Raw genomic sequence first — 15,536 nt, 5'->3', positions numbered from 1 at the left:
GTATTCTGTCATTTCAGAGCAGAGAGAAGAGCTGCCAGGGAGCAGCCATGTAGTGCCTGTTTGCAGGTGGTGTGGCTGTCTTGGTTAGCAAGGCTCCAGCTTGCACACCTTTGGCCCATCAGCTGGGGAAAGAGGAGGAGGTGATATGGAGGATGAAAACCTGAGTGTGGGAGGGTGTGAATTTAACTCAATCCTTATCTCCATCTCTGGAATTTCCTTTGTAAAGATAATTGCCAGCATAAGATAGGGGGAATGTGTGCTCATGGTCAGGGTGGCTACTGGAAGGAGCTTGGGCCATTTTAATAATATTTCTAAAAAAAAGGCACCAGAGTGCTTGAATTTCAAGAAGACCAGAAGGAAGAAGGAAAGGAGCTCTGGTCTCTTCTACTCCTGCTCCCCACCTTGAGTGTGTCTGGTCTGCTAATCCATGTGAAGTCTTGCTGTCCCTTTAAGCAGTGCCCAGAGATTTCCAAGAAGGATTATGGCTTTACTGGACTGGCTTACAAAGTCCAAACAGCGTGGATCCTCTGCCCAGCTTTGGGGCAATTGTGGAAAATGAGAATGGAAGCGGCTGACGAAGCCTGGTATTCAGTGGGACCCCCTCAGACATGAGCCTCAGGGCCACGGTGGTGAGGAAGCAGGATCCCAGGGAAAAGAGTACGCAAATTTTCTTGTCCTGAGAAATTCATGTGGCAGCACTGGAGAAAAGAAAACTTAAAACTAACACTGAAAAACAACAGAAAAAGATAAGAGATGGGGACAGCCACAAGGAAGGCAACTATTGTAGAAAATGGTAGAGGAGATGCAATTCTGCAATGCAGTGTAGGCAAAGTGTGGTCATGTAATGCCTTGCTCTATCCATCTGTGATTGATCTAGGATACTTACAAAGTGGAAGCTTTCCCAGTTTCTGCTAGGAAGGAAACACCAGTAGTAATTCGGCTGAAGAAACAGAATAAAACAAAATAATCCCTCTTTTTCCCCAGGGCCTGGTGTGGGAAAGGAGTACGACTGGATCTCGCTCAAGGGTTTTAGAAGGAAAGGAGTATGGAAAATACTATATCCTTTAAAGGAATTACTTGTGTCTCAGCTTCACTGAAATGCTAGAGGTCACTGAACCCCGAAGAGGGAGATGTGGCAATATGTGGGGGAGCAGGTACTGTGGGGCTCTGTTGGTAGGGGTTGTCTCCTGTTTTAATAATTTTTTTCTGGTGGAGTTACATGAGACCAGAGTGTTTTGCTGTAACAAAATATCAGTGATTGATTTATTGATGTTTTCAGTGTTAAAACTTCATCTTGAAGATTTTTTTCCTCGTTTCTTTAGCTGTGTGTGCCAACAGGTATAGCTAGGGGGGACCAAGTTCCTGGCATGCCCTTGAGCTTGCTGTGCAATGAAAGAGCTTCTTGATAGATGCCAGACAAAAGGACCAATAAAATAATCTATTGTAATCCTTTTATGGTCAGTGAAATTTGCCAGTAACTGCTGAGCAAAACATAATATGCCTGAATAAAACTGTCACGTGAAGTCTTGAAATCACGATTGGGAATTGAAGAATCTACTGTGTGCCCAGGAAAGCTGGTTCAGTGCATAACTACCACTGGTGAGAAATATTTTCCTTCTGAAACCCATGTTCTGATGACTGCTCAGAGCTGTAAGATCTTATTCCTTTTTTTCCCCATCAGCTGATTACAGCATTTCTTGGTCAGGGTGGTTACCTGGCTGCTCCCCAGCTCTCTCTCAGTAGCAGTGAATAGGACAGCTTGCTCCAGCTTCTTGCCCCAGGGCAGGCTTGTAAGCCTCTGGTCTGCCCTGGAACTGTCTTCTGAACTGCTCCCACATCTTCAATGCCCTCTCCACCCTTTGTTGTTAAGACTGGGCACAGTGAGTGGGTTTGGTTTGAGATAATGACAAGGCATTTAGATATCCAGACACCTCATATCAGATGACTTGACTCAGTTGCCTAAATATGGATATTGGTGTCATTTGAGAGGCTTCAGGGGGCATAGATGTGTGGCTGGCAGGAGTGGCCCAGAAGGTGTGAAAGGCCTTTGGGGATCAGCGAGGTCAGGCAGGATGCTTTAGAATGTCTCAGTGCCTACACACCCACCCACCTACTTTTGGGTGTCTGGATCTTGAGCTGACCCCCCTGGAGCTGCCCCATGGATGCTCTCCCACACAATGCAGGAGGGAAGCAGTCATGCCTCCAGCCGTGATCCCTCTGCTGATGGAACAGAGGACCTGGTGTGCTCCCTTGACCATGGATTAGCCTGGGAGGCTGTTGATGGAGCTGCTATGAATCATCACTCAGGAGACCCTCTGTAGTGGATAGACCCTGACCAGATACCAAGTATCCACTAAAGCTGTTCTCTCACTCTCCCTCTGCAACTGGACAGAGAAGAGAGAAAAAAACCAGCTAAGAATTCATGAGTAGAGATAAGGGCTGGGATTGGTCAGTGACTGATTACCTTCACGGGCGAAACAAGACTCAAAGTGGGGAGAGTACTTATATTTATTACTAACAGGATAAGAGCCAAAGAGTGAGAAGTAAAACAGTCTTAAAAACACCTTCTTCCCACCCCTCCTTCCTTCCATGTTCTCCCTCTTCCCCTCAGCGGTGTAGGGGGATGGGGAATGGGGGTTGTGGTCAGTTGTTGTTTCTGCCACTGGCCAGGGAGAGGAGTCCTTCCTTCCCTGCTCCCGTGGGGTCTCTCCCACGGGAGACAGTCCTTGATGGACCTCTCCAGAGCGAGTCCATCCCTTGGGCAGCAGTTCTTCCCAAACTGCTGTCCTGTGGGTCACTCCTCCATGGGGTGCAGTCCTTCATGAATGAACTGTACCGACGTGGGTGGGGCCATAAGTCCTACCCGGGAAAAGCCTGCTCCAGTGTGAGCTTCCCTCTCCACGGGCTGCAGGTCTCCGGCAGGACCCTGCTCCATCTTGGGCCTCCCACAGGGTCACAGCCTCCTTCAGGCATCCACCTGCTCCAGCAAGGGCTCCTCCATGGGCTGCAGGTGGGTCTCTGCACCCCAATGGTCCTCCATGGGCTGCAGGGGCACAGCTGCCCCACCATGGTCTGTACCATGTAAAAGTGGCCACTTTTACACTCATTATTTACCACCCACCACATCTACCATGTGAGAACTTTGCAGACACCTCAAGACACTGAGCTGGTAATGATATGCCCCTACAGTGACTTTCTAAAATCTATCAGTTAACCAGTTTTAATCCTCTCAATGTCACAAAGCAGTGAATCAAATATGCTCTTATAAAGCAAGAGATTTTTTTTTTTATCAGCCTGACTGTACTGCCAAAAGGATAATGGATGCCAATCTTTTTTTTTTGTCACCTTCATTCCCATTCTAAGCCATTTAATATCAGACCTGCATCAATTTATTCACCTTTGAATACATGTTCAACACAAACCCACTTTTCTGTGTTTTCATGGTCCCCTGAGTGCTGCAGACACTTGCCTCTACATTTTTCTAATTTCCATTATACCTCTTTTTCCCCCTGGTTACAGCTCCTAGGGCCAATTACTTCTTTCATATGTAGGTGTATTCCTAACTGATCTTTCACTTTCTTGAATGTATTTGGGATCTTTTCTACTGCTGCCTGTTTGTGCACAGGGGCTGACCAGGTAAACAGTACATTGCACTGTGTCCTATCACCACAGGGTCACTGCCAGATCCCACAATGAAACTTGCCCTGGCAGAGCAACAAGACAGGGCATGGAAGCAGCCTGCTTTTCCCAGTCCCTTCTTTGGCTTAATTGTAATTGAACCCTGACAAATACTGAACCTTCAGAGAAGTGTCTGGCAGATACCACAGGAAAATGTGCAATGATAAGTCTCCCTGTTTTCTCTGCCCTGCTGGATGAGTGTAGATGTTATGGGCATCTGGAGCAGAACGGGGCCAAAATGTTGTACTATCCCAAAGGTGGGAGGCAGGATCCTTTCTCAGTCCTTTCATGTCAATCTTGACTAGGTGATTTCCTGGGGTAGGAATGCCAGGGTACACCAGGAAGTCTGGTGGTAGGAGGTGTCCACTTAGTTGAAGATAATCTGCATTTTCCAGAGGTTAAAAAAAATCTCTGCTGGGGAAAAAAAGGTCATTAAGAGTAGACAGAGCAGGGATCGAGGATACATAGGACTTCCCTGTAGATGAGTAAGGTCTGGGTGATAACCAAACTGCCCACTGCTGCCCAAGTTAAGAAAAATGATTTGCAGTCTTGTCTTTGTCTCTTCAATTATTGACTTTCATGTTTTGAGGGTGGTTTTCTTTGGAACCATTCAGAAGTACATGGGTCCCCTGGCTGCTTTGCTAAGATGGCAAGGTTGTTTTCTGGACCAAGAGGGAAAGGGCAGCTGCATGTTTGCTGTGTGTCTGCTGTAGCAATGAGGAGATACCCCAGAAATGCTGCTGTGTAAGAGCCCTGCTCCACATAAACAATGGGCCTGCCCAGAAATGAAGGACCTGGGCCTGCAGCCTTGAACAGGCAGTTTTGGATGAGTAAGTGCTGAGGAATGTAACCCCCAGGAAACTTCACTGTTCTGTGGTGACTGACAGGCTGCTAGAGCTGGAACTGTCCATATCTGACAGGAGATCAGCCACAGCCTCCAGAACCAGGGCACAGGAACTGAGACCAAAACCTGCCTGAGGCAAGTAAACGGTGGAGCGCTGCAGGAAACAAGAAGGTGGTTCCAGCAGTGACAACCTTCTTGAGCCCAGGTATGAATGCAGTTTTGGAAATTGCTACTCCAGCTCCACAACATGCTCATAGATCCTGAGGAAGGTACCAAAATCAGTGGTGCTCTTCTGTATTACTGACTGCTGATGACCAGCAAGGGCAGCTGATTGGAAAGCTTCATTTTTCCAGTTCTTGAAAGTCTTTTAATGCTGGATCATCCACCTGGCACTTGTGGGCCTGCCTGTGTCTGCAGTATTATGCCCAGTTTCATGAACAGCAAAGAAACATGTCCAGTTACACCATTATAATGCCATATGTGGTCATATATTACCTGCAGATTTTGTCCTGAGAGTTTTAAATATTGGGTAAGGACCTTGAAAGGCAAGAAATGCAGTTTAAAAAAATTAAAGATGGGGGGATGCCAACCATGTGAGGGCTTTGCTTTCCAACAGCCACTTGTTATCTCCGGAGAAGCTGATCATCAGGTAAGCAGGTGAGTAATGACCTGCAAATTAATGAGCTGCATCTGGAAATGTGATATCCTGCTAGAATCATGCTAATAATATTTGTTTTGTTCTGCTCTAGATTTCTCAGTGAAACAGCCTGTTAAAGCACTTTGACTCAACAGGTAGAGCCCTGCAGCTCTGTTTTCGCAGTCATAAATCTTGCAATAAGTGGAGGGCAACCACCTCTAAAGCGGGAAGGAAGATATTGGGGCAAATTTTTCATTCAAATTGTTGAAGTTTTGGTCTAAGTTCTGGAGGGATGCAGAGCATCCTTCTCAGCACAACTGGGTGAGCATGCGAGGAAATGCTGAGGGCTACCTCCAAATCTGATGGAGAAAGCGGAGATGTTGGCTGATGGCCTCCCCCTGCTCACCTACCCTGTCTCAGCTTATATTTAGAGTATTTAGATTTCTTCTTGCTGCATACAGAACTCGGGCCTAAGCAGGGAACCTTCAGCATGATGCAAATATCAACCCTGTCAGACTGAGCAGTGGGTGAGGATTTCAGGATTTGGTATGGATGAATGTGGCTGGATGAGGCCATACAAACAAATCACCTTCTTCAAATCAGGGGAAAAGCACCATCAAACACTGAGTCCTCAGCTAGCGATGAGTCAGTTATCCTCACTGACTTTCATCACACCAGTTGCTGCAGTGGTGGGAGGCAGTCAGTGACCTGGAGGCACTGTCTACCTGTCCTGTAGGCAATCTGTATTAAAATGGAAGAAAACCAGCCCTCTGAACAAGGACAACACTGCCCTGACCATTACCCAAGGCCAGCAGGTTGGCCAGCTGAGAGCCAAGACAATACCACCAGGATGAAGCAGAGGTGTGATGGGGATATGAGATCTGGGGGCTGTGAGCTGTGCCTGGTGGGAAGGGGCTTTGCCATGCTGGCACTGAGGTTGTTGTACCACAACAGCAGTACCTGGGACAGAGGATGTTGCCAAGCTCCATCTGCAGCTGATGAGACAGACACCCACCAGACCCAGGTGGGTGCTGGGACACAAGGGTAGGCAGTCTGGAGAGAGACCTGTAAACAGTGTGATTGCACAACACCCCACACCCGCCTGCCTCACCCAAGTGCCCCAGGCTGCTCTTACTTCCACCTGAGTGTTTGAATTCCTGTGAACAAAGAAGGCGAGAAATTAACTCAAGTTTGGGGTTGGGGTTGCTTTTTTAATAAACACACAGTACTCAGAAGTAGTGGCCAGAAGTCATGAGAGCAGAACATCCTTTCACACAACCAAAGAGAGGGCACAAGCTAGCTGACAGCCCTGGTGAGATGCCGAGTACCTCGAAGCAGGGCAGCAGCCTACTGCCTTGAACCCAGCAAAGAAGTTGCCTTGAAAATGCTGGTCCCAAAAGGCAGTTGCATTGTGGAGGAGGATGCACATGAAGGAGGAACAAATGCAATTGAATTAAACTGCTGCAATAAGAAAATTCAGTGTGGACACTCATTTCCAAAAGCCAGCAGCACAGAGTTGCAAAATGCTTCCTCACAGACCCTCTCCATGCTCTCCCTGGTGTTTCTCTCCTTGCAGAGCCATTGTCCCCGGGGCAGGGCTTTGATCCCCTGCTCTGGGCTTCTGGGAACAGCAGCTGAACCACAGAGATAGCACAGCCCTTGCAATGTGACAGCCCTTGGCCACAGCCCAGGGTGGTGGCTCTGGGGTCCTTTATTGGGGTGGGAGGGTAAATGAGTTTGGCTGGGGTGGGGAGGGTGCTGCTGCAGCTCTCTGACAACTCTCCTAGCAGCTGTAGAGGTGGCATGAGATAAGAGGATGTTACATGGACACTGGTGAGCTGTTTGGGAGCTGCCTGGTGCTCCTGCCTCTGGCACCTGCTTCCTGGGACAGAGCAGGAGCATGTCTGTGCCTGTTCAGGCTGCCTACTAGGATGGGGTTTTGTGGTTCTCACTCTCCAGAGATGGAGATGTGTATTTAGATATGTATATTGGGATGTATATTTAGCACAGAAGGTCCCACAGAACATCTCCTGGGTGGGGGCCTGCACTAGTCCAAGGTCCTAAATAGGACCAATAAAAGTCATAAGTCTAATCTCTCTCTCAGAAATGTTGGCCATTTCTGATAAGTTGCAACTGAGGAGAGCTTAGGGCCAAATTTGTGACCTTGACATTGACCTGCTAAAATGAATAAATAATCAATTTGAGTTTACAGTGTCAAAAGTGATTTTTCTCATTTTTCTTCCAAATCCACTCATTACAGCAGTAAATTTAACACAGTACCATTATACAGTTCTGCTGCTCTCCTGCTCCTGACTCTCCTCCAGCCAAGCACAGTGCAAAGCTGGGATAAACAACTCATATGATCATCCAAGGCCACTGTACACCCCACATAACAGAAGAGCCTCCAAGTCTCATGGAGCTCCTGGTTTCATTAAAATTGCTTCAGGGAAAACATTTTAGTTGACAGAAACAGATCGTTTGTGGAGTTGGATGAGAAAAACTATGTTGTTCAAAAAAGGCAAATTAATTAATATGAAATAAATGCTGACTTTTTAAAGATTATGAATATTCCCCTCTTCTTCATCCCTGTGTTCTCCCTTCCCTGTGCTATTTATTTAAAACGTGGAACCAGGTGGCACACGGAGTCAGTTTCTCCAGGAAGCCAACTTCTACCTCCAAATGTAGGACTGTGGCATCTGTATGTATCCAAACGCAGGGATCAGTGTTGAAAGTGAGTATGAATAGGTAGGTAGGAGGGACCAGAGAGAAGGGGAGAGCAAGGCAGAGGCGGGGAGAGCAAGGCAGAGGCAGGGACAACGTGGTATTTCCAAGATCTGCACCCCAAAACCAGGTTATGGCTGTTCTCGTATCCGGAAACAAGTTTTGGATTTTGCAAACGCCCCCGAATCATTCCCAAACAGGCGCGAGAGGCAGATCCCACATCCGGACCGCTACTCCCAAGAGCGAGGACGCCCCGCCCCCAGCCCCGCCCCCTCGCACTCTATCCCGCCTTTTCCGCGCGCCGCTGGCGCCAAAGCGGAGGGCGGGTCACTTCCTCCCGCCACTGCCGGTACAATGGAGGGCGGGGCCCTGCCCAGCCTGCCAGCCAATGGGAGTGCGGGGGCGGGCGGTGGTGGGCGTTACGAGGGCTGTGATTGGCCATCTCTTCGTTCTGGCGCCAAGTTCGAAGGGGATATAAAGGGGCGGCGCGAGAAATTCTATTTCCTGCCGCTCATCCCGCCACTGCTGCCGCTGCTTCACCCTCATCCTCAGCCATGCTGTCTGCCCGCGCCCCGCTCGCCGCCCGCCACGACCAGCCCCAGCTGTCGCCCAAGAAGGGCCAGTCTCCTGGGAAGAGCCTGTCGCCCATGAAGGGCCTGGCGCTGAGCGACAAGGAGAACACGGTGAGCGCCCGCCTGCCCTCCCGCTGTCCCCGCCCGGTAGCGCCGCAGCGCGCTCACCCTGCCCCTCTCTCCCTGCAGCCCCCCGCGCTCAGCAGCGCCCGCGTCCTGGCCAGCAAGACGGCCCGCAAGATCTTCCAGGAGGGCGACTGGAAACCGGTGAGTGTGGAACGCCCGGGCACGGCACCGCGCCCGCCCTTCTCCCCTTGCCCGGGGGCTCCTGCAACCCCTGCTCCGCTCTCACTTCCAATCGGTGGTTTCTCCTTTCTCGGAGATGTCAGAAATTACACCGAATGTTTTGAGTTGGAAGGAACACACAAGGATCATCAAGTCTAGCTCTTTAAATAAATACGGGGATCGAACCCACAACCTCGGTGTTATCAGCACCTCGATCTAGCCAATTGAGCTAATCTCAGGTTCTGTCCCCGCCGGGGGCTGCACCCCCCTTTCCCTCTCCCTCACGGGGGTCTCTTTCCTCCTTCCCCTCTCCCTCACGGGGGTCCCTTTCCCCTCCTTTCCCTCTCCCTCACGGGGGTCTCTTTCCCCCCTCTTTCCCTCTCCCTCACGGGGGTCTTTTCTCCCTCCTTCCTTCTCTCTCACGGGGGTCTCTTCCCCTGCCCTTTCCCTCTCCCTCACGGGGGTCTTTTCTCCCTCCTTCCTTCTCTCTCACGGGGGTCTCTTCCCCTGCCCTTTCCCTCTCCCTCACGGGGGTCTCCTCAGAGGCTGCCGCCCTCAGTTTCCCTCCCAAGTCCCGCTCCGCCCCCGGCCCCGGCCCGGAGTAGCCCCGAGCCGAGCCCGAGCCGCTCTCCCGCCGCTCCAGGTGCCGCGGGGCGCGGAGGAGGAGGAGCCGCTGCTGCGGGAGAACCCCCGCCGGTTCGTCATCTTCCCCATCCAGTACCACGACATCTGGCAGATGTACAAGAAGGCCGAGGCCTCCTTCTGGACGGCGGAGGAGGTGAGGGGCGGGCGGACACGGCCGCTCCCGCCCGCAGCCCCGGGGCGGAGCGCGGGGCGGCCCCGGCACTCGGGTCCGGCCTCCCCCCGAGGCACCGTTTCTTATCTCTCCTGGCAATGTCTTAGGTGGACCTTTCCAAAGACATCCAGCACTGGGAGTCCCTGAAGCCTGAGGAGAAGTACTTCATTTCTCACGTCCTCGCTTTCTTTGCTGCCAGTGATGGCATTGTCAATGAGAACTTGGTGAGTGTACAGAAACAGTCCTGACAGGAATACCATTTTGGGAGGATAACCAGATAATTCCATGTTCAGCACTTGCTGCTGTGGGTGATCCAGGTCGTTTGCTGGATCATGGGAGTGTTACAGCATTACTACGCATAGTGCTGTCCTATGTTAATTAGCAAATTGGTGTTGGTTTTGTAATCCACGAGTTTGTCCACTCCCCATGGGGCCCTGAGTGTTGCCTTACAGTAACACTTGCCTGGCTCAGAGCCCTTGTTCTGCTTCCACCCTCTCAGTGCTCTTCTCCCTAGTAAGGGATAAGTAAAACAAAGAAATTTTTCCATTTCTCTTGGGACCAAAGAATGCCTCATGACTTGGAGCTGTGAGGGGTTACTGCTCTGCATATTACTGTTAATGATCCACATGTCTGGAATTAATCTGAAGGTTTTGTGAGCTAACCAAGAACTGGTCTACACGGCATCAGTGCCTCAAACCTGCAGCTTATAAATGCTTATGCAAACACTCATTTATTTCCTCTAGGTGGAGCGGTTCAGTCAAGAAGTACAAGTTACAGAAGCTCGTTGTTTCTATGGCTTCCAGATTGCCATGGAAAATATACATTCAGAAATGTACAGTCTTCTTATTGACACCTACATTAAGGATTCTAGAGAGAGGTTTGTATTGCTTGATGATGAAAAGTTCAAAACTTGCTAAATATTCAGATTTAAATGCTGCATATCAGTCGTTCTCTGACTTTCAGGCTAATTTTAGGGTGTAAACTAAACTTATATAAAATACCACTGCTGCTTAAGAGCAGTTTTACTTCAGAATATCTTTTTGGTCTCAAGTGCAAGAACATGCTCAGGTTAAGAGCGAAACTGAAACCACTCAATACTGAAATGTAGGAATGAAACTACGTAAAAGGTGGAGCATTCAAAGAAGGGGAGTATGTTAAACTACAGTAAGTGCTCATGTGGAGGACCCCTGCACCTAGTAGGTAGCTATGTAGGAAAGTTTCTCTGAGAATGCTATCCCTTCTATTAAAATATTATTTCTAAACCTCAGTGCATTTATTGAACAGCTAAGCACTTAAACATTGCATGTGCTGCTCTTACCACACTATTTTGCTTGGGGGAAGAAAGGCATGTTGCATTTGCTGAAGAGTGGCCTTTGGTCTTGATTAAAAGTAAAATGATACTGTAAAATTTTCATAATGGGATTACTCAATTGAAAAATTGTGTCTTAAAACTAACAGTTTGGAGCAGTCCAGGCTGAGTTGTTCTGGTGTTGCCAAATCAACACCCTGTCGAGTGAAATGTCACGTGGTATTGCAGTGCTATTTGCAGTTTAGATATATTGCTACTACTTGGAAATTTGGCCATGTCATTTCTACTCTTGAGATGCTAAATTCCAGCAAGAATTCCTTGCATGAGAGGCCTGGTGCCTTGGCACTGGAAAGTGGAGCCTGGTTAATCTGTAGTTTTTGAAAGCTTCATTCAAGTGCAACACTTTGTGAAACAGTTCTCCCCTTGATATGGTCACGGGAATTCATGTGAACTGGTGTTGATGTGATGGGTAGGTGAAGAAAAGGTAGTTAATTGGATCAAATAAAGCTAGATTTGTGCCAAGTAAGATGGGGAAGGAGAAGGATGAAGGTGCAGAGAATGTTTGAGTGATCAGATTGTTCATGGCAGTGAATGCTGATTCTGCTGGTTGTGCCTATGTCCATCCTAATGAGTTTTATCTTTCTCAGGGAATTTCTTTTTAATGCTATTGAAACATTGCCATGTGTTAAAAAGAAGGCTGACTGGGCCATGTGCTGGATTGGGGACAAGAAAGCAACGTACGGTGAGTTCATCTATTGGAAGCAAAGTGAAATTCCTTCCCTAAAGATGGAGGAACCACCATTTCTCCAGACTTCACAATTCATAGGGATGGATTATTGTTGTCACAGGGAGAGTCCATGCTCTTCAGTATAAGATAGTGATAAAATTCTGGAAATGAAGAAACTACTTCATCTTCAAATGAGCTACTGACAGGAATTTTTGTAAAATTGCTGGCATCATGATTAATAAGGTCATGTGGCAATCATCGTATGCCTGACTATATGATCAAATTGTAAATTGCTGTCACATCTAGAGCTGCACTGGCCATCTGTAGCCAGCAGACGTGTCTGGTTGGAGGCTGTAGCTCCTTAGCCTTGCTAATTGCTGCTGTCTTACTTGAAAGGTGAGATGAGATGGTACAGATCATTATTTCACTAGCATTAAAGCATTCTTCATGGCCGAGGTTCCTTGCTTAATCAAAGATGAGCAGACACTGACTTAAATCAGCTGCCAAAATGACTGCTTTTTCAGTGAGCTGTCTGGAAAAGGGTGATATTGATGGTTAACCCAGGGGGAAGGAGCCTTGCCTTCAGCTATTTAGTAGCCACTCTGTTTAGTTCTTACTTCCACTCATATTTGTTTTGTTTAATGACTAGAAATCCTTACTGTAATAGTTTTTAGGACAGGCCATAGCTAACTTAAGCAGAAGCAACTTCATTCACCTTGCAGGATGCAGTTCATTGGTCTATTTGCAACTTCTGGGTATTTATTAATCCTGCTAAGTTTTCTGTGAGTAAATATTATCAATCTTCTCTTAACAGGAGAACGTGTAGTTGCCTTTGCAGCTGTGGAAGGAATCTTCTTTTCTGGCTCGTTTGCATCAATTTTTTGGCTGAAGAAAAGAGGATTAATGCCTGGACTCACTTTTTCTAATGAACTCATCAGTAGAGATGAGGTATGAGTCAAATTCTAGCAGTTTAAGATCGTAATGTGCCACAAGTAGCTCAAAGGAATGATACTCAATTGGAGTATATTTAGAAACAGGCAGTAAGGCTCACTAAAGTGTGCAAACGTGTCATTGTGAATCTTGCAGCAGGGAATGGATGAACTTGGCATTTTACTTCCTTTGAAGTAGTTTAGGTGTTCTTACCAACTCTTGCAGTTGTTGCACCTGACTGTTTGGAGCAGGTGCAGCTCATATTGGCTGAACTTGCTCCTGTGATGCCTTCTGGTGATGCAGAAAGTTGTCTGTAGGCAACACTAAATAATGTGGCAAGGGCAAAGGTGATGCCACTTACTCTGTTCCTGACATAATTTTCTGAAACTTCCTTCCAGGGTTTGCACTGTGATTTTGCCTGCCTCATGTTCAAGCACCTGATACACAAACCATCAGAGGAGAGAGTAAGGGAAATCATTATGAATGCTGTTCTCATAGAGCAGGTAATTGTCTGCCCCTTGTTTAGAAACTTGATTGCAATTAAACAAAGCAGGAAAGCTGTTGGGCATAAAATTAACTTGACTAGCATAGAGTACATGCCAGTGCTGTATGTGAAATGCTTGTTATCTGCAGGAATTCTTGACGGAGGCACTGCCTGTGAAGCTGATCGGCATGAACTGCACTTTAATGAAACAGTACATAGAGTTTGTGGCAGACCGGCTGATGTTGGAACTGGGATTTAACAAGGTAATGCTCTAATCCATAATACACAGAACATTTCATGGGGAAAAGGTAATATTAAGTTTAATTTCCTTCAGAAATGCAAATTGGCTGCAGCAATATTAGTTTAACTTGTGAAATCATTGAACAGTCCCGCTGCTAGGTCCTATGTGGAGACCCACAGAAGGAAGAGCAAAAGGGTGCTATGGAAAAAGAGTGTTATGAGTAGCTGTGCTTCTGTCAGCTGCAGCTAAAACACAGAAACAAATATGGTAGAGAAGGCTTGGAGCTGAGATTTTTGTTCACTACATAGTGAGCTTGTTGATGCTGCCATTAGACTCCTTCCAGCTGGTCTGTAATGCTCAAGATGTGAGCATCAGCAGTGACTATAGAATTACTTGTGTGTTTCAGATATACAAAGCAGAGAATCCTTTTGACTTCATGGAGAACATATCTTTGGAAGGCAAGACCAATTTCTTTGAGAAGCGAGTAGGTGAATATCAGAGGATGGGAGTCATGTCAAAGCCCACAGACAACTCTTTCACCCTGGATGCAGAATTTTAGATGAACTGAGACCATATGTGTTAATGTACATAACACCCTGTTTACAGGGAATCATTCAATATATTGAGTCACAGTGTGACTTGATTTCATTACTAAAATCCCATTCTTGTAAAGTATGGTGATATTGGTATATTTTAGGAGGCTGGTGTAGCTCCAACAGTAAAATCCCTTTTAGACTTTGCCAATGGTGCTGATGCGTAGAATGTTTAGATGTATCTTACAGTACATGCTATTCCATTTCATGAAAGATACAGGCACTTCATTCTGCAAGATGGGAGGTTGTGGGCACTGACCCCTGGCTTCTGCTGTTCTCATCATAAACAAAGGAACTGTTGTAAATTTGTCAAATAGTCTGTAGAAAATTCTGGAGGCAACTACATGATCTCACTGCTTTCTTAGCAGGTTTTAAGTTTACCTTTTTTTTACTATTGTTTTAATAGTTTGTACATAACCTTGGCACTTTAATGTGTAAAATAAACAACTGTCTTGTAATACTCAACAATAGTAAAATGCAAGTAAAAATCTTTTTTCATGACTTGTGCTTCTTTCCTTCTTTTCTTGGTGCTGTAAATCAAACTATTTATCTTGAAATATATTGAAGAACAGGAAAACACTTGGTCTGGAAGGTAAAGAACTAAGTTGGATATTCTGGGTACTGAAAAATTAGATGCAGCTGGCTTCTGGACTTGATTTCTTCTTTAATATCTGGGAACAGTATTTCATGTAATAAAGAGGTGGTTGGATTCAGTGTTGTACTGGCTTCAGTGCTTCAATGGGCAAAGCTGTGTGCTGATTTCCTTTGAATCGCAGACTTTGTGAGGAAATGCAAGTTCTGCAGGAAATTGCTGCTAAGTCATGTGGTTGTTAGATGTCAAGTGAAGTTGTGCTTAGCTCTGACTTTCAGATAGACTGCACTTAACAGATGATGTTTCAGGGTAAATTCAGCTAATTCAGGCAGGGGCAGCATTTAAGCTGCATCATTCAATATTTAATATATAACAGTGAAAACTGCTACAACGTGGTTACTCCCACAGTAAACACAGCAATAAGAGTGAGTATGCTTAATATAACTGGTGTAAGGTCTGTGAAGGAGGTCCCCATGATCTCAGATTAGAGTTCCTGCAAATGATCTGCAGTGAGATTAAATGACAGTGGGATAGACTAAAACTGGCTACTGCCTTGCTGTACAGTAGTTTATCCATGATCTAATCTAACATCCAGGAAGGACTGTTCTGCAAGTTTGCCTTTCTTTGCTCAAGCATAGTTGATGTCAGTAAAAAGCTTTACAAAACTCAAAGCATTTTCTTCCACAGGAAAGGATGCTGGAGCTTTTCTTGCTGCTCAAGTGCTCCCTCTTTTAAAGCACAGTAGTTGTGATGCTTCTTGGAGAGGTGCTGCCTTGGTATAAAATGAACTGCCTTGCTGGTCTTTGCTTCTTTCCTTTTGATTGCACTGAGGGTGATGGTGTGTGACTGTTCTTCCCCCAAGTCTGTGAAGCTAGCAGGATGCACATGCTTCCAAGAAAAACCCCCCATAAATAATTAAAAAATCCCAAACCCTAAAGTCTGGAATTCAAAGTAGAAGATACAGGATTGTTAACAGACAAGGGCATTCTCTAATAATATCCTTGCAGCAGCAATGTTGGTAACAGGTCAGTGATTGCAGTGGTCTGAGAATAACGTATTAGGAACTGGAATAGGGATGTGCTAAATTGGATAGCCAGTCACATTATTTTGAAGCATTGAAACTTAAT

The 15,536-nt window shown here is 46.6% G+C and overlaps 1 protein-coding gene across 1 annotated transcript; it reads left to right on the top strand.

Moving 5' to 3' along the window:
* Positions 1-7,815: 7,815 nt before the first annotated feature.
* On the top strand, positions 7,816-14,800 carry RRM2 (ribonucleotide reductase regulatory subunit M2). The gene is made up of 10 exons (XM_051778337.1): positions 7,816-8,563; positions 8,642-8,719; positions 9,381-9,515; positions 9,641-9,757; positions 10,277-10,410; positions 11,490-11,584; positions 12,384-12,517; positions 12,898-13,002; positions 13,133-13,246; positions 13,631-14,800. Exons 1-10 carry the CDS (start codon positions 8,435-8,437, stop codon positions 13,781-13,783), a joined length of 1,194 nt encoding a protein of 397 aa, XP_051634297.1. The 5' UTR covers positions 7,816-8,434; the 3' UTR covers positions 13,784-14,800.
* The last annotated feature ends 736 nt before the right edge of the window (positions 14,801-15,536 follow it).

This window comes from Manacus candei, unplaced genomic scaffold (assembly GCF_025592945.1).
Source record: "Manacus candei isolate 608988 ecotype Guabito, Panama unplaced genomic scaffold, ASM2559294v1 h1tg000011l, whole genome shotgun sequence".
NCBI lineage: Eukaryota > Metazoa > Chordata > Aves > Passeriformes > Pipridae > Manacus > Manacus candei.
This window is presented reverse-complemented; position numbering and strand designations above follow the sequence as displayed.

Coding starts and splice junctions, on each gene's coding strand:
- RRM2 (XM_051778337.1), top strand. CDS start 8,435: ATGCTGTCTGCCCGCGCCCCGCTCGCCGCCCGCCACGACCAGCCCCAG. Junction 10,411..11,489: donor ATTAAGGATTCTAGAGAGAG/GTTTGTATTGCT, acceptor TATCTTTCTCAG/GGAATTTCTTTTTAATGCTA. Junction 12,518..12,897: donor AACTCATCAGTAGAGATGAG/GTATGAGTCAAA, acceptor ACTTCCTTCCAG/GGTTTGCACTGTGATTTTGC.